This window comes from Budorcas taxicolor, chromosome 21 (genome assembly GCF_023091745.1).
Source record: "Budorcas taxicolor isolate Tak-1 chromosome 21, Takin1.1, whole genome shotgun sequence".
In the NCBI taxonomy this organism is placed as follows: domain Eukaryota; kingdom Metazoa; phylum Chordata; class Mammalia; order Artiodactyla; family Bovidae; genus Budorcas; species Budorcas taxicolor.
In genome coordinates this window covers 60,418,642-60,436,793 of record NC_068930.1, presented here as the reverse complement: position 1 = coordinate 60,436,793, position 18,152 = coordinate 60,418,642, and the positions used below count along the sequence as shown (strand labels likewise).

Sequence of the window (18,152 nt, the reverse complement as noted above, 5' to 3'; positions counted from 1 at the left end):
ACATGTCTTTGGAGCCCACTGTCTTACAGCTATGTTTTTCACATTTCAGCGTGAATTTGGATGCTTGTTGGAAAAGTGAATCCCAGAACTTCCTCTCTAGAGAATTTATTTCAGAAGATGGGGGCTAAGACCTAGTGTATCGGTTTTTGATGGCTGCTGTAACAAATTGTCACCAGCTTGGTGGCTTAGGACAACAGGAATTTATTCTGGAAGCCAGAAGTCTGAAATCATTGTCACTGGGCTAGAATCCACCCACTGCTCTGGGCTTCCCAGGTGGCGCTCGTGGTAAAGAACCTGCCTGCCAATGCAGGAGATGTAAGAGATGCGGGTCCCATCCGTGGGTCGGGAAGATCCCCTGGAGGAGGGCATGGCAACCCACTCCAGTATTCTTGCCTAGAGAATCCCATGGACAGAGCAGCCTGGCAGGCTATAGTCCATGGGGTCAAAGAGTCAGACACAACTGAAGTGACTTAGCACACCCACGCACGCGCTGAAATCAAGATGTCAGCAGGGCCGTGCTCCCTCCAGAGGCTACAGAGGAGAATCCATTCCTTGTCTCTTCCAGCTTCTGGCGCTGCCAGTCTTTCTTGATTTGTGACCACACCACTCCAATCTCTGCATCTGTTGTCACAGTCCCTCCTCCTCTTCTGTGTGTATCAAATCTCCCCCTGTCTCTTAGAATGTCACTTGTCATTGTATTTAGGGCGTACCCAGATAATCCAGGATAATCCCCCTGTGTTGAGATCCTTAACTTAATCCTATCTGCAAAGATCCTGTTTCCATATAAGGTAATATTTATAGGGTCCAGAGATTAGGACTTGATACCCTTGGGGGCCATGATTCACCTTGGGAATCTGCATTTCTAAAGAACACAGTATGTGATCCTCCAGGGTCCGTGTGGAGGACTCAGAAGTTCACAGCTTCAGCCTGTGGGCTGGTGAAAGAACCAAGAGTCTGAGCTCTCCTCGCCCTCTCCCAAGCCCCTGTCTTCCAGTCTTTGCCTCAGGGGCTGGGACCATCTGAAAACAGAGAGGTTTCAGAAGCAGGATTAGAACAGATTAGCAAAGGCCTCAGGAGCGAGTATCATGTCTTTTTCCTCACTAATATGTTTTTGGCAAGACTCTAACAGGGCCAGGTCACATGTGATAACGCACCTGTGGACCCAGCATCTGTAGAACAGTTTAGTGGGGTCATGGGCTTTGTAAAAAGACGGAATGAGTTGAGGGTAGAGGAACTTCTCAAGATGAAACAGATGGAGCTGCGTCTCTGTCAGTCCTTCCTGTGTTCCCATCAGCCATGAACATCCAGCAGAACCCACCTCTGCCCGCCCCTGTGGGCTTGCTGCCCCCTTGAGCATAAGCCCAGCCTGCCAGCACTCTCCAATCTGGCCTCTGTCGTCCGTACAGACACAGCAGGTCCCAATCATAGGGTACAAAGATGCCCCTCTCGGGGATTTAAAATACCATCACCTATGTCAGCTGCTTTAGTTTTTACCCCAGCAGAATAGAAGCTCTGTAGGAAGTGGCCTTGTCTTGGCCAGGTCACCACCTACTGAAATCCCCTTGATCCAAATGTTCCCCGTATAGCTGACTTGTAAGAGTTGCCCCGTGACGGTGGGGGAGGAAGGTCGTCTTCTGCAGGTGAGTGACCAGGAGGGGGGCCCCTTCCTGTGAGCTTCCTCTAGTGCCTGGATTGTTACTGCGACAAGGGGACCCTTGAAACTCACAAAACTTTGAGCTGTATGTGGTTTGCTCTCTCTAATTTGTTAGCATTTATTCAACTGAGGATCAGTTCAGTTCAGTCTCTCAGTCGTGTCCGACTCTTTGCGACCCCATGAATCGCAGCACGCCAGGCCTCCCTGTCCATCACCAACTCCCGGAGTTCACTCAGACTCACGTCCATCGAGTCCATGATGCCATCCAGCCATCTCATCCTTGGTTGTCCCCTTCTCCTCCTGCCCTCAATCCCTCCCAGCATCAGAGTCTTTTCCAATGAGTCAACTCTTCACATGAGGTGGCCAAAGTACTGGAGCTTCAGCTTCAGCATCAGTCCTTCCAAAGAAATCCCAGGGTTGATCTCCTTCAGAATGGACTGGTTGGATCTCCTTGCAGTCCAAGGGACTCTCAAAGGTCTTCTCCAACACCACAGTTCAAAAGCAGCAATTCTTTGCTGCTCAGCCTTCTTCACAGTCCAACTCTCACATCCATACATGACCACTGGAAAAACCATAGCCTTGATTAGACGGACCTTAGTAGGCAAAGTAATGTCTCTGCTTTTGAATATGCTATCTAGGTTGGTCATAACTTTTCTTCCAAGGAGTAAGCGTCTTTTAATTTCATGGCTGCAGTCACCATCTGCAGTGACCTTGGAGCCCAAAAAAATAAAGTCTGACACTGTTTCCACTGTTTCCCCATCTATTTCCCATGAAGTGATGGGACCAGATGCCATGATCTTCGTTTTCTGAATGTTGAGCTTTAAGCCAACTTTTTCACTCTCCTCTTTCACTTTCATCAAGAGGCTTTTTAGCTCCTCTTCACTTTCTGCCATAAGGGTGGTGTCATCTGCATATCTGAGGTGATTGATATTTCTCCCGGCAATCTTGATTCCAGCTTGTGTTTCCTCCAGCCCAGCGTTTCTCATGATGTACTCTGCATAGAAGTTAAATAAGCAGGGTGACAATATACAGCCTTGATGTACTCCTTTTCCAGTTTGGAACCAGTCTGTTGTTCCATGTCCAGTTCTAACTGTTGCTTCCTGACCTGCATACAGATTTCTCAAGAGGCAGGTTAGGTGGTCTGGTATTCCCATCTCTCTCAGAATTTTCCACAGGTTATTGTGATCCACACAGTCAAAGGCTTTGGCATAGTCAACAAAGCAGAAATAGATGTTTTTCTGGAACTCTCTTGCTTTTTCCATGATCCAGCGGATGTTGGCAATTTGATCTCTGGTTCCTCTGCCTTTTCTAAAACCAGCTTGAACATCAGGGAGTTCACGGTTCACGTATTGCTGAAGCCTGGCTTGGAGAATTTTGAGCATTACTTTGCTAGCATGTGAGATGAGTGCAATTGTGCAGTAGTTTGAGCATTCTTTTGCATTGCCTTTCCTTGGAATTGGAATGAAAACTGACCTTTTGCCATGACACAAAGGGGATGAGGGCACATAGACCTGCCCTGGGAATGGCTGAGGTAACTTAGGGATGGGAAGCTGGATCCTGGTTAGAAAGGTCCTAAAGGCTGCTCTTGGGAAGAGAAGACAGGCCCGGTGTAGGGGCTCTGTGAAGCCAGGCAGCCTCCCTGCAGGAGGAGATAGGGTTTCCCTCCCCACGCTGTGCAAAGCAGCAGTGCCCGCCTCAGGAGGCCACGCAGTTGTGGGCTGTGGAGCCAGGCTGACCCACCTCATTTCCTTATACAACTTACCAACCCTATGGCCTTGGACACACACTCTAACCTCTCTGAGCCTCAGTTTCCTCATCTGTGCATGCTAAGTCACTTCAGTCGTGTCCGACTCTTTGCAACCCTATGGTCTGTAGTCTGCCAGGCTCCTCTGACCGTGGGATTCTCCACGCAAGAATACTGGAGTGGGTTGCCATTTCCTTCTCCAGGGGATCTTCCCAACCCAGGGATCGAACACACATGTCTTATGTCTCCTGCATTGGCAGGCAGGTCCTGTACCCCTAGTGCCACCAGAGAAGCCATCCTTATCTGTATAGAGGGGATAATGATAGTATCTTCTCTGGGATTGGATGAGATCATCTACTTAACCCAGTGCCTGGAGCACAGAGCAGCTGTTTTTTATCAAACAAGCAGGATGAAACTTTCAATAGCTTTCTATTTCTCCTCTGGCTATCTTGAACCTGCACACACCTGGGTGAGCTCTCATCCGGAGCCCATCGGATTCACAGATGCTCTCAGTTACTATTGAATTGTCTCTCTCCCCCATATCAGAAGTCCCAGCTGCTTTAGGTAGAAGCCAACCACCGAGTCTTTCAGTGTAAAGTCCCCGCCTCCCCCCACCCTCCCCGCCAGCTTGGCCTCTTTCCTGCCTTCCTCTTCCCCTTTCCTCACTGATGGTGTTGACCTTGCTCCTCCTCTGGGGTTTTGGGGGTACAGATGGTGGAAGGGAGGCGGTGAGGGGGGCTAGGGTCTTACTCCCTTGTTGCCATTGTAGGCAGGACCTGGTGCTCTCTTCTGGGACCCAAATGCTCTTGCTTTCATGGGATGCTTTGTCGGTTCTTTGGAGACTTCCCTGAGGACTTTGCACTGACCATTCCCAGGTGTGGGCGAGGGCCTCTGGTTGGCTGCTTGCCACCCCAAACCGCTCTCTCAGAAGTTTGCATGTGTGTGTGTTGCCTCACCCTGGCGGGCAGACCTTGCACTGGGCCTTCAGGACACCAACAGCCAGCTTCCCCACAGCCCGCTCCCCCCGGCGTGGTGCACAGCCTCTCTGGGCTCTCTTCTCTGGGAGAGTCCAGTGCACACTCTGCACCCTTAACTTCAGAGGAGCCACATTGAAAGCTTGATCTGGGGGCTGGTAAGTGTGTCTGATACACTTACACAGGCTGGAGGTGACAGAGAGAAACAGATCTGGCGCTGGGCCATGGCCTTCAAGTCCTGAATGACAACAGCAGGAGCAACTACACAAAGAGCGGTGGCAGCTGATCCTGTACAGTGCGGGACATACGCCAAGTATTTTCCATATATCACTGCTCTCATCTTCACAGCCCTGTTCTCTAGGGCAGGGGTCCCCAGCCTCCGGGATCTACTGCCTGATCTGAGGTGGAGCTGATGTACTAATAGTAGAAATAAAGTGCACAATGAATGTAATGCACTTGAATCATCCTGAAACCATCCCCCACCTTCTGGTCTTCCACAAAACCGGTCCCTGGTGCCCAGAAGGTTGGGGACTGCTGCTAGAGCTTGCTTGCTCTCCCTGACTTTACAGAGAGCACTGAGACACCGAGAGGTGAAGGAGCTTGCCCCCGATCTTACAGCTTAGGAAATCCCAGCGCAGGATTAGAACCCAGACAATGTGCCACTAGTATCTATACATACTCTCACATTTCTCTTTAGGATGCGGAGTACTTGTCTAGCTTTGGGGTCTCAGCCAAAATTGAGATAACAGATAACTCTCCTTTAACGTCTAATCACAATAGAAAGTGTCCAATAAGCACTGATTATGATTGTATTGGTAGAGTCATTTCTGCGGCTGCTGCTACTGTTGTTAGGAGGTTGTGGGCTGCTGGGCCCTGGCGAGGTTGGAGATGCTGGAGATGCCCAAGGGACTGCAGCATCTTGTCGGGGGTGGGTGTTGATGGCTGTTCAGGCTCTGCCACCCTGAGTGTCACTGATGGTGTTACAGTCTCCTAAGAAGAGCTTCATTTCACACAGCAGGCAAGCCACACACATACATACCCACAAATGTACACACACATGCACACATGCCTGTACATACACATGTACACACACTCACACAGTTGCTCATGTGCACAGGTACATCCACACATGCACACACACAGGTACACACACACGTACACACACATCCCTTTCATGAGCCCCCGTTGGCACTCTGTCTCCCACTGAGACCTGGACAGACAACTGGTGACTGGCTTTGGCCAGGTGACTTAGGGACAGTTAGGACAGGAAGAAGGAGCATGGTCACGGGGCACAAACTGTGCCAAAGGGCGTGGAGATCAGGTGACGGGACCAGGTGAAGCTGACTTGCTGTGGCCTGGCTGCTTGCCCTGCGTCAGACAATGCCATCTCACTGGTTGACTCAGGACAAACCTGAGCCTGTGTGGGGGTAGGCCCAAGAAGACACACGGTCAGGTGGGCTGTTTGCAAGCTCCTCCCCTGCGGGTCCTTCACTGGCACTGCGACTCGCTCCACCTTCTGTCACTGACGTTAATTCAGCTCCACTACATAAGCAGCTCTGAGAGTTTAGGAACACTTGGCTTCTGCCCTAAGGAATCCACATTATGAGGGGAGGGAAAAACAACCAGGCAAACATTTACAATTCAAAGGAGTGATTCTCAAGTAGACTAAGTGTCTGGGATGGTCTGGAAATGGAGAGATACTGAGAACTTATCTGAGTTTAATGGCTAGAAGCTTGATTTTTGGAGTCAGATGCTCTAGTACCATGTGCTAATGTACTTAACCTACTTACTTTGTAGGGTTATAAAGATTAAAAAGGAGATGTGTGCAAAAGAAAGGGAAAGTGTCAGTCACTCAGTCATGTCTGACTCTTTGCGATCCCATGGACTGTAGCTCACCAGGCTCCTCTGTCCAGGGGTTTCTCCAGGCAAGAATGCTGACGTGGGTAGCCCTTCCCCTCTCCAAGGAATCTTCCTGACCCAGAGATCAAACCTGAGTCTTCCACATTGCAGGCAGAGTCTTTACCATCTGAGCCACCGGGGAAGCCCAAGTCTTAGCCAAATGCTGAGTATCAACCATGACCACCATCACCATCATCATTTTGTACCAAGCGATCACCAAGTCCACTTAATGACCAGAGCCTCTCAAGGGGGCCCATTTCATGAATGCCCTGGGTCTTCCCTAAAAGCCTAGTGAGGAGTGGTGATATCTGTCCTCAGCAAACTTGGCAGGCACTTGAGTCCTCCGTATGCTTGTGGGCGGGCCTTTCTCAGGCTACTGCAGATCTGACCCTGCTGGGGATCAGACTGGTTGACCTCTAAGACTACTTCCAAATAGAAGAGGCAGTGATGCTCTCACACTCTGGAGACATTTACAAGGACAGTCCAAAGGAACAACTGGGAAGTTTCCAGCTGTCCCACTCCCTGTGCCTGGCTCTGCAACTCTCTGCAGCTTGCCCAAGCCTGCCCACAGCTCAGGGTCCTCAACCCCTGGCCTTTGTTTGTGCAAACAGTGAAAGCTGGTGAGATATTTAGGTCTGTAAATGCCCTGGGCATTTCCCTGTATGGCTGTACCCTCTGAAGTCCTAGCCCAGGGCTCCAAGGTTTTGCAAGAGTTGACAAGGAAGTCGGAACGATCCTCTGTATGAGAGGGTGCCAATTGCACGGATGCTGATGGGAACAGAGGGAGCTGATGCCAAGAGGAAGTTGTGTGGTGTCAGGCTGCTGATAGCCCAGAGGACAGGGGAGGTCCCACTACCTGAGTGGCACCTGTCTGCCTGCCCTGCCCTTGTCATACCTGTGGCAGCTCTTGGGGATGTCCAGAACTTTATGGGGAGCTCTCCCTTCATGGAGACAGATAAAATGTCGGGTGTGGCTTTAAACAAGCCAAGTTTCTTGATTTTGCAGAGCTTGTTGCTTTGTTTCTGGACATAGCGCTGGGCTCTGCAACGTGTAGGAAGGGGTTGTCCAGCATGTCCTGTTCCCTTGTGCTATTTCCTTCCCAGGGACCTACTCCCTGGCCATTGCACTGGCCCTCTGAGTATTTGTCCTTTAGGGCAGTGCTAGGGAGAAATAAAACACATATCAGTCTTTTCTGATGATTGTTGTACAGTGAAAAAGGCCTCGAGTTTGTGGTCAAAAGCATTGGAATGCAACCCCATGTCCCTGCCCGTAAGTGGTCTAGTGACCCTAAGCAGTGACTTAACTTACGGAGACTCAGTTCACAAGGAACAACAAAACAAGAGGATAACGAGACATACCTTTAGTATGACAGCGAGGGTCCCTAGACTGGGTCCTGTGCTTTTAGATGAGCACCCCTTAATTGTTGATGTGCCCATGGATCACCTGCAGATTGTATTAAGATACAGATTCTGGCTTAGTATGCCTTAGGCGGGTGCTGAGGTCATAAGTACCTTGGTGATGCTGATACTGCTAGTCCAAGGACCACACTTTGAGTAGCCAGGCCTTTCAGAGCTTTTATAGTGATTAAATCAGAATATGTACATAAAAGTGGCCAGAAGAGTGCTCACACATAGCAGAAGCTCATTTATGTCAATCTTCTCTCCTCACCACCTTCAAAACTTTAGGAAAAGATTCAGTGGAGGAAAAAAGCTCACACGAAGTTATCAGGACGACAGAGATAGATTCACAGAGTGATGAAGCTGCAGGGCAGGGGGGTGTGGTGTGTACAGCCAGAAGCTCCAGCAGAGGCTGCACTCGGAACCACCTGGAGGCTGGTAAACAAGTCACACTTCCCCAGGCAGCATCAAAAAAAATCCACTACAGCAGAAAATCTTGGAATGGGCCCCTGGAATTGTTAGTTTAAAAAGTGTCCCAGGTGCTATGGAGCTGTTTACTTGGCAACTACTGATCTGGTGCAAACTCTCCTTTTAGAGAGGAGGTCCAGAGAGGTGAAGTGACAGCCTGGAGTCACATAGTTCGGGCAACTGTCTGTTCTTTCATTCAAGACACAGTCGCTGAACATTTACCACGTGCCAGGCATTATTCTGGGTTCTGGAGGGCTCAGCGGTGGAAAACCCACCCCCAGTCTAGCATGGACCTAGACATCAGACATGGACCTGGTAAACAGCGTGGATGATGATGCGTGATAATGAACACTCTTCTTCCTTGGTAAAGTAGGGGGTGCACTGGCAGAGGGTCACAGGGACCTGAATTAATATGGGAAGAGCAGAGAAGCTCCTCTGAGGAGGTGACCTTTGGCTTTGGTGACTGTCCCAGAGGCCATGTCACCTGAAGGCTTTCCTCACTCTTTCTACCATTATGTTTTCTTTTTCTAAAAATTTTATTATTGGCGTATAATTGCTTTACTATGTGTTAGTTTCTGCTGTACAACATGATTCAGCTTTATGTATACATATATCCCCTCCCTCTCAAGCCTCCCTCCCACCACCCTCATGAGCACCCTTGGTGTTCATCACAGAGCACCGAGCTGAGCTCTCTGTGCCATACAGTAGCCTCTCGCTATGTATTCTACACATGATACTATATATATATCAGTACTTCTCCCAAGCTTCCTTCCCCGCTCTGTGTCCACCCTCTGTGTCTCTATTTCTGTTCCTGCAAACAGGCTCATCTGTACCATTTGCTGCTGTTTGACAGCTTCCAGAGTCAAGCTTACCCTTGGCTCCTTCAGCCAGTCAGACCTTCTCTAACTAGTATACCCGGTTCCATCCACAGCAAACGGGCCCCATCAGTGCCACCCTGGTGATGACTCGCCCCATCAAAGGGCCCCGGGACATCCAACTGGACTTGGAAATGATCACGGTCAACACCGTCATCAACTTCAGAGGCAGCTCTGTGATCCGACTGCGGATATATGTGTCCCAGTACCCGTTCTGAGCGCCGGGCCGCAGCCTCTGACACTGCCTCCAACTGCACCGAGGGACAGAGAAGCGGAGAAACCAGAGAGAGCTCAAGAGTGAGACAGATGGGAGGCCTTTTCGGCTGAACGTGTCCTGAGGAGTCAGCATGAGTCCCAACCACGCCTCTATTATTACAGACCCATCACTTTGAAGGACATACTTCCCCAGTTTCTACGACACAGTTATCAAAAAGCATTATCATTGGCACACTGACCTGAGATCGACGGTGTTTTTCAAGGCCTTCAGTTTATTTCCATAGTTTTCAAAGAAAATAGATTAGGTTTGCGGGGTCTGAGTCCACGTTCAAAAACTGTGAACCATTTCCTCTCACTTCCTCCAGGCCTTCTCTCTATCTCTTGCTGATTGTTTCTTTGCCAAGGCCCCCCAAAGCTCCCGGGGATGCTAGGTGTAGCTAGCTTGCTTCTTGCATGTACAGAAGGCTATAGAAAGAAACCACAGAATGATCTAAAGGTTTTTAAAGAGTCTATTTCAAAGCCATGTCTGGTATTTTCAGCCATAAGAGAAGTTTTAGTTGTCCTTAAATTTGTATAATTTGTTTAATCCTTTCTTGTTCATTTTGATGATGATTAGTATTTTTAATCCATGGTAGAATGCCTTCAAAAGGTCATAAGGCACATGTTATATTCTGTCTTCCCAAACCCAGCTTCCTCTCCATTTCAGTCCAGTGTTTTCTTTGAAGACCCCTTCATCATGCTTTCTTTTGAATTTTTACCCAACTGGGTTGGAAGGCAGAGGTCTCCAAACTGATTAAATATTTGAAGAGATCTTGTGTTTGGTTCATTTTGACATGAGAGATGATTCAGCCTTTGGGGTTGGTTCTAGTTCTCTTTAGTTTATTGGGTACTGGCTTGAAAAGCTCTCCAGAGAGTATGATCATCATTAAAAACAAAATGGGAGTGAGGGAGAGGAGAATATCAACCCCAAATCCTAGTCCATTTCATTAGAAGACAATGATCAAACCCTCTGTGATGTGGATTATTTCCAGGTACTTTTCCAGAACAGGAAAGTATTCAAGTTGCTTTAAATCGGTGGCCCTCACCCCTGACGGCGTAGTAGGATAACCAGTGGGGTTTTCAAGACAAAAACTTGACTTCCTGGGCCTTACCCCCAGAGATTCTGATTTACTTGTTCTTAGGTAGGGCCTAAGAATTTTAAAAACTTCATGAGTAGGTGCAGTTGAGAGTGCATTGTATAAAGAGAGGGAGACAAGTGGGACGAAGCCCTGGCCACTTTATCTTCAACATCTTTTCAGTTACTTGTACAGTTTGTTGTCTTTTTCCTAGTCAGTGACCTGGATTCCTTTCAGTCTTGGAACCCCAGGCAGGATTAAAGGGAGTCAACAGAGCAGGTCACAGATGGGAGAACGGACTGGGACAGCTGCCTTTGTGTCCCATCCCAGAGGTCAAACTTGTTACCGAGTCCAAGCTCACACTGCTGGCCTCACTACAGGTCAGTAAATTGAGAGACCAATTGTTGGGGCAAAGAACGACGACTTTGTTCAAAAGTCTGCAGGCTGAGACTTCTGACAGGTATCCCAAAACCCATCTTGCCTGACTTAGACCTCAGGCTTCTTATATACTAAAAGGAGAGGAAGCAAAGTTAAACATTTCCTGGTTCTGGTCAGCCGCTGGAGGGGATATGTTAATTTCTTCCTCCCTAAAAGGAACCCTTTCCGAACCATTTCCCACTGTGCCCCTTCTGTCAGGTTCAAGTGATGTTAACAGTAACGCCAGCAACAAATCAACAACTGAACGGCCCAGTTTTGCAGCTCAGATAAAAAGAGCAATTTCCCATCGACTTGCCAGGTTGCAGGCCCAGCTCCGCAGAGCAGAGAGAGGAGGTGGCCCTGGGCCTGGGGCTCCCCTTGCATGTTGGAGTCCTAGGTGTCAGGAATGGGTGTGGAGTTAGAACACCAAAGGCTTATGTGAGCTCTGCGCCAAGCCACTCCGAATGGACTGATTCAGGCTCATAACACCACGAGGGTAAGGTTTCCTTTAACTTCTGAAAAAGTAGGAGGGGCAGCCTTGTCTTGATGATTTGAGGACCCTTGGGTTTCAGAGGGGCCACCTTTGGAACCAGATCTGAGTCTCAAGGGCTTGCATTCTATTTGTTCATGTCAAGACGTGGCTTCCTGTTTCTAAGAAAAAAGGCACATAAAAGCAGTCTCAAAGGGCTTCTTGGCCTTCAGATTGCTCTTTCCAAACATAGCCTGATGAGTTCAGTGTAAATGAATCAGAAGCATATGGGATCAATTTACCTTAAAATACACTGGGGCCTAAAAATTAAGGGAAAGATGCCTTGGGGCAAAGCGTGTATGTACTGTAGGGCTAAACCCCAAACATTTGGGAAACAGTTTCAGAGGCTCCCAGAACCCAAAAAGCTGTTGGTTTCGGCCACCCTTTGAGACTAGTTGGGTGTTACTGTTTTCACAAGACCAGGAGTTAAGTCTGCTCTTCAAATCTCAGCACTGTGCCCCTCTCTGCTCGAGTTTGCAGGGGCTAGCTGTTCCCTTGGACCTTGAGGTATCAGGGCATTCCATGCCTGTTCCCCCCACCCTCTACCCCATCAGCTCTACCCGACCTCAGCTGGGCTGGTAGCTTGGCGCATGAACCCTGCTCTGTCAGAAGAGTGAAGGGTTATGTGGTGGAAGAAATGCCAGATTAAGAACTGGGATACCTGTAAAAGTTCTCGTGTTGCCACCTGATCTTCTGGGTTCAATATGGATGAAAACTTCCATTCAGCTGCCTTTAATTCTAAAGTTCTGCGATTCCTTGAAATGTACTTTGGGGATGACAGCCAGTGTTTCCATTAAACTGCATTTTTAGAGTTTTACAGCGGTTTGCCAATCATAACACTTTCTAATTGGCATGGAATCCACCTACCTGTTGCCTCTCAGGCCTGAGTAACGTACTTAAAAATTTTCTTAGGTAACTGTCTTGGTGCTTGGAGTGTTATTTTCCCAGATGGTGAAAATTTTTCAGCTGGTCTGATTACTTCGTTTATTTGGTGGTTTCAATGTATTTTTGTGTACTGATTGTTTACTGTAATATGTACAAACTCTTCATCTGTGTAACCCAAGAGGGTGGTCTGAGGGTCCCCCAGAAAGAGATGACATGACCGAAGAGCAACTATTCTTTTTCCCCCTCTCAACACTTGAAATCTTGTTTGTAAAAAGTCTTCATTGTAAGAGGAGAACACAGTTTGGTTAAGCATCCACCCAGTCCACTTGGGTTGGGCCAGTTTCTGGATTCAGAGAGATGAATAAGATAGAGGTCCTGATAAGAAATTTATGAATATCTAAGGATTGATGCAGCCTCCAAGACAAAACTAACTGAAATACATCGTGGTGGATGCAGTTTAGCAGTGAACAAAATGATTTGGATTAGATTTTCATAATTATTAAGACATACCTGTTTCATACAACCAAAATTCTCATGAACATCCTCAGGCACGTGTTTAAAATTTAGACTAAGATGCCTCTGCTTCAGTTCAGTCGCTCAGTTGTGTCCGACTCTTTGCGACCCCATGAATCACAGCACACCAGGCCTCCCTGTCCATCACCGTCTCCCGGAGTTTACCCAAACTCATGTCCATCGAGTCGGTGATGCCATCCAGCCATCTCATCCTCTGTCATCCCCTTCTCTTCCTGCCCCCAATCCCTCCCAGCATCAGGGTCTTTTCCAATGAGCCAACTCTTTGCATGAGGTGGCCAAAGTATTGGAGTTTCAGCCTCAGCATGAGTCCTTCCAATGAACACCCAGGACTGATCTCCTTTAGGATGGACTGGTTGGATCTCCTTGCAGTCCAAGGGACTCTCAAGGGTCTTCTCCAACACCACAGTTCAAAAGCCTCTGCTTAGGAGTTACTAAATACACTGAAAGGAAACACAAAATCAATGTTAGCCGAAATTTTTCTCCCTCTAGGATACTGAGAATGGATTTTTTCTCTCTCTAGGATATGAGGTACATACTGTGGGTATGCACTTTGAAATGCAATGTTTTCATCTCTAGGGGAAAAAAAGCAGACTTTTAGTAAAGCTCTGCATTGTTTTGAAATTGGCCAATACCCATCACCTGTCACAGATATACAGATTGTTCCTTCTTGTTGATGTTTTTGTTCTCAAATTTCTTAGTGCCTTTACTTAACAGATCACTGATAGCTTCATTACAATCCCTGACATAAATAACTAAAAGAAGTTTTGTAAGAAAAAAAATAATAATAACCAAGAAGCTTCAGGACAAAAGGGAGTGCACTGAGATAAGATTTATTACTTTGGTAGTGTTTTGTTCTTTTTTTTGGCCCTGGGTGGGGGAATGACAGCATCTAGTTAGAATCTTTGATTTGTTAATGATTCCTGGTGAGGAGCTTTTGCCAGCTTCCATCAGTGAAATTGATCGTTGGGGTGAGAAAACAGGTGTCAACACAGGAATGATCTATTATTTTGTTGTTGGTGTCCTCTCAAAGAGGGAAAGACATGTTGACAGGGGGTGACTAGCAGTCCTTTTTTCCCAGGAATTTGAAATATTCTTGAGCAATAATGTAAGGTGAATGTAGGTGTAAATTGTGCATAGATGCAAATATTAAGATCCTTATGATATCTATCAAGATTTAAGTTGGTAATTTATTAATCTGATTTAAGACCACCAGAGAGTCACTGGATTGCTGAATGTCATTTTAAAGTAATTTTTGTTTGGGGAGGGTTGTTTTGGTTTCAACTGAGCCTTTTTTCTAATTCTTGCTCTCCTACTTTCTACTGAGAATACATTTGATGTCGCAGAACTGGCTTCTATCACAAGATAGCTACTATACTTTCAAACACGTGCCTTGAGTTCTGAGCTTTAATGTACAAACCATTTATAACTTACCCTATTTTGGATTGCCCCTTTCTTTTTTAAGTTTATTTTTCCTTGGAGGATAAGTGCTTTATAATGTTGTGTTGGTTTCTGCTGTACAACAACGCAAATCAGTCATAACTATATGTATATCCCCGCCCCTGTGAGCCTCCCTCCTGCCCCACCCCCACCCCCACCCCCTAGGTTGTCACAGAGCGCCGCACCAGGTTGAACCCCCTGTGGTAAAGAGGAGCACAGATCGCTCTTACAGTCTTCATTCTCTGCTCTTAACAATTTTTACCAAGAAAGTACCCATCATTTAAACCAAGCTGTGGTATTTGCAAATAAATTAGCTCTTTACAGTTATCCTGTAGCCTTACATTTTTCTGTTGTCTTACTTTGTCTCGTTTCCTTCTAGTTCCACATTGAAAGAGACCCCACAGAAGTGTCCACTCCAAGCTTGGCATTTCCACAGAGCATCCTCCCAGTCTTTCTGAAAAGCAGAGCTGTGGGCCAGTAACACTGCAGCAAAGGCAGCGTTTTTATGTGCAAAGGCACTATTGAAATCATAATTGGCATTTTTCAGTAAAACCACAGTTAGTCCAGAGGATCCTTTCAGCTCAGAATCTAGCCAGAGTGGGGAGAGCTAGCCCGTCTTGCTTCCTGCTTTTTTCCTGTTGGAAATTTGGAATGTATAACCTTCTCAGAGCCCTCAGTACCACTTTTAAAGACTCATGGCATCATTTTCCATCATAAAAAACCAGGACTTTTCTCAAGTAAGTGGTGAAGAGCTTGCAGGTGCGCTGCAAGAATTTGTGACCATAAGGCACGTGGAAAAGCAGCAGTTTGCTCCTCTGGAGCAGCTGGAGAGATGGGGTAGGCTCTGGAAGGGAAGGAAGTTCCTTCTTCCAGCTAATCCCGAGCCAGCATACTGCTAATACTCAGTTAATAAATACTCTGCTCGTCATACTCACTCCCTCCAGCTGCAAGCTTCCATCTTGGGAGATTGCCTCAAGGCTGCTCTGGTTTGTAACTTTCACCAGATTTCACTCAGCTCTGCTCCACTCCTTTGTTGATTCCTCAACAACCTGCTGAAGGCTGGGAGATGGGAAGAAGAGGGCAAGGATGGAGACAAGGATGGGGCTTCTCTTGTTCCTCCTCCCAAATAAGAACTCCGTTTCTTCGTTTTAGTTCTGAGTAAGGTTGTGGGCTTGGGGTTGGGAGAATCCTTCATTCCCCTCCTCCTTCTCCTCTCATTTCTTCTCTTTATTCTCTCCCCTCTGTTCTTTCTTTTTCCAAACTGTCCCCTAACTCCCACCCCTTGATCTCCATCCCAAAGTTGGAAGTTGGTCGTAGGGTCCTGTCCAGTGAAAGTAGAGCTGGGTCCGAGTGGCAAAGTATAAAATGACGGATATAGTTGGACGTCTTCTCTGTCCACCTCCCTTCCTTTTCTCTCCCAAGCACACAGAACCTCTCTCCAGTCTCTGGAACATCCTTTCCTGAGCAAAGCCACGATTTCCCTTTGCTTGTTTTTGTCCTGTCTTCCCTGCTCAAAATAGAAAGAATTTTTATCCAGTGATTTGATTCTGGGTCTTCCCTGTGGATGTTCTTCATGAGGAGTCATTCTCAGGATCTTTTCTGACCTCCAGTTTCTCCCTTCCAGGCTTGACTTCCTTCATTCCAACAACACCCCTTGGTCAGGAGCCAGGCTACCCCTACTCATTCCCAGAAATTCACTTAAAAAAATCTTTCCAGCACTCTCTTTGTCCCTAGTCCATCTTGTCATGGTGCCTATATTCTTCATGTAGTCAGGAGCAGAGGCTGGGAAAAACTGGAGTCTGTTTAAACACGGGACAATGCACTCACTGTCTCTAAAGACCAGAGTTTCTTCGCCCATAACAAATAACTCAACATTCTTTGTAAAATGTAGTTTAGCACTTTTCATAGATTCACAATTTATAGAATTATTCATCCAAACTATTCTCATAAAGAACATACTGTGGTTTTATGGACACTAACCTTTACTCAGATCCACCTATATCTTAGCAAACTTTTCTCATACACCCCCTTTTCACAGTGGAGTTGAGACTTAGCTGCGATTTAAAGGAGGACCCCCTTCATGGATCACAGCCTTGTCATGGCGAACGGGCTTTTGTAACTCAATGAAGCTATGAGCCATGCCATGCAGGGCCACCCAAGATGGATGGGTCATACTGAAGAGTTCTGACAAATCGTGGTCCACTGGAAGAGGAAATGGCAACACACTCCAGTATTCTTGCTGTGAGAACCCCATGTAAAGTATGAAAAGGCAAAAACATATGAAGCTGAAAGATGAGTCCCCCAGAATGGAAGGTGTCCAGTACATCACTGAGTATGAGCAGGGGGCAATTACTAATAGCTCCAGAAAGAATGAAGTATCTGGGTCAAAGTGGAAACAACTCTCAGCTGTGGATGTGTCTGGTGGTAAAAGTAAACTCCAGTGCTATAAAAAACAATACTGCATCAGAACCAAGAACGCTGGGTCCATGAATCAAGGTAAGTTCGATACGGTCACCCAGGAGATGGCAAGAGTGAACACTGCCATCTTAGGAATCAGTAAACTAAAATGGAAGGGAATGGGTGAATTTAATTCAGATGACCATTATATCTACTACTGTGGGCAAGAATCCCTTGGGAGAAATGGAGTAGCCCTCATAGTCGACGAAAGAGTCTGAAATGCAGTACTTGGTGCAACCTCAAAAATGACAAAATGATCTCGGCTTGCTTCCAAGGCAAACCATTCAGCATCACAGTAATCCAAGTCTACACCCAAGCCATTGATGCCAAAGAAGACTGGTTCTACAAAGACCTACAGGACTGCGCTAATGGCTCAGATGGTGAAGAATCTGCCTGCAATGCGAGAGACCTGGGTTCAACCCCTGGGTCGGGAAGATCTCCTAGTGAAGAGAATGGGTACTCATTCCAGTATTCTTGCCTGGAGAATTCTGTGGACAGAGGAGCCTGATGAGCTACAGTCCATGGGGTCACAAAGAGTCAGACACAACTGGATGACTAACACACACACACACGAAGACACACAACTCCTTCTAGAACTAACACTGACAAAAGATGTCCTTTTCACCATAGAGGACAGGAATGCAAAAATAGGAAGTCAAGAGATAGCCAGAATAACAAGCAAGTTTGTCCTTGGCATACAAAATGGACAGTTTTATTGAGAAAACATGCTGGTCATAGCAAATACCCTTTCCCAACAATCCGAGAGACCACTCTACACATGGACATCACCAGATGGTCAATACCAAAATCATATTGATTATGTTCTTTGCAACTGAAGATGGAGAAGCTCTATACAGTCAGCAAAAACAAGACCAGGAGCTGACTGTGGCCCAGATCATGAACTCCTTATCGCAAAATTCAGGCTTAAGTTGAAGAAAGTAGGGGAAACCACTAGACTATTTAGGTATGACCTAAATCAAATCCCTTATGATTATACAGTGAAAGTGACAAATAGATTCAAGGGATTAGATCTGATAGAGTGCTGGAAGAACTATGGATGCAAGTTTGTAACATTGTACAGGAGGCAGTAACCAAAACCATTCCAAAGAAAAAGAAATGCAAGAAGGAAAAATGGTTGTCTGAAGAGGCTTTACAAATAACTGAGTAAAGAAGAGAAGCAAAAGGCAAGGGAGAAAGGGAAAGATATATCCAACTGAATGCAGAGTTCCAGAGAATGGCAAGGAGAGATAAGATGGCCTTGTTAAATGAACAATGCAAAGAAATAGAGGAAAATAGAATGGGAAAGACTAGAGATCTCTTCAAGAAAACTGGAGACATCAAGGGAACATTTCATGCAAGGATGCGCACAATAAAGGACAGAAATGTCAAGGACCTAACAGAAGCAGAAGAGAATAAGGTGGCAGGAATACATAAAAGAACTATGCAAAAAATATCTTAATGACCTGGATAACTATGATAGTATGGCCACTCACCTAGAGCCTGACCTTAGGAAGCATTACTATGAACAAAGCTAGTGGAGGTGACAGAATT

At 46.7% G+C, this 18,152-nt stretch overlaps 1 protein-coding gene across 2 annotated transcripts in view; it reads left to right on the top strand.

The window, feature by feature from the left end:
- Nucleotides 1-14,411, top strand: part of FBLN5 (fibulin 5) — a 92,450-nt gene extending 78,039 nt beyond the window's left edge. For both annotated transcript variants that reach the window (XM_052659491.1, XM_052659490.1), the window contains one exon: nucleotides 9,068-14,411. In XM_052659491.1, coding sequence (XP_052515451.1) covers nucleotides 9,068-9,229 — 162 coding nt within the window. In that variant the 3' untranslated portion in view covers nucleotides 9,230-14,411. The remainder of the gene's footprint in view (nucleotides 1-9,067) is intronic.
- Nucleotides 14,412-18,152: the final 3,741 nt, after the last annotated feature.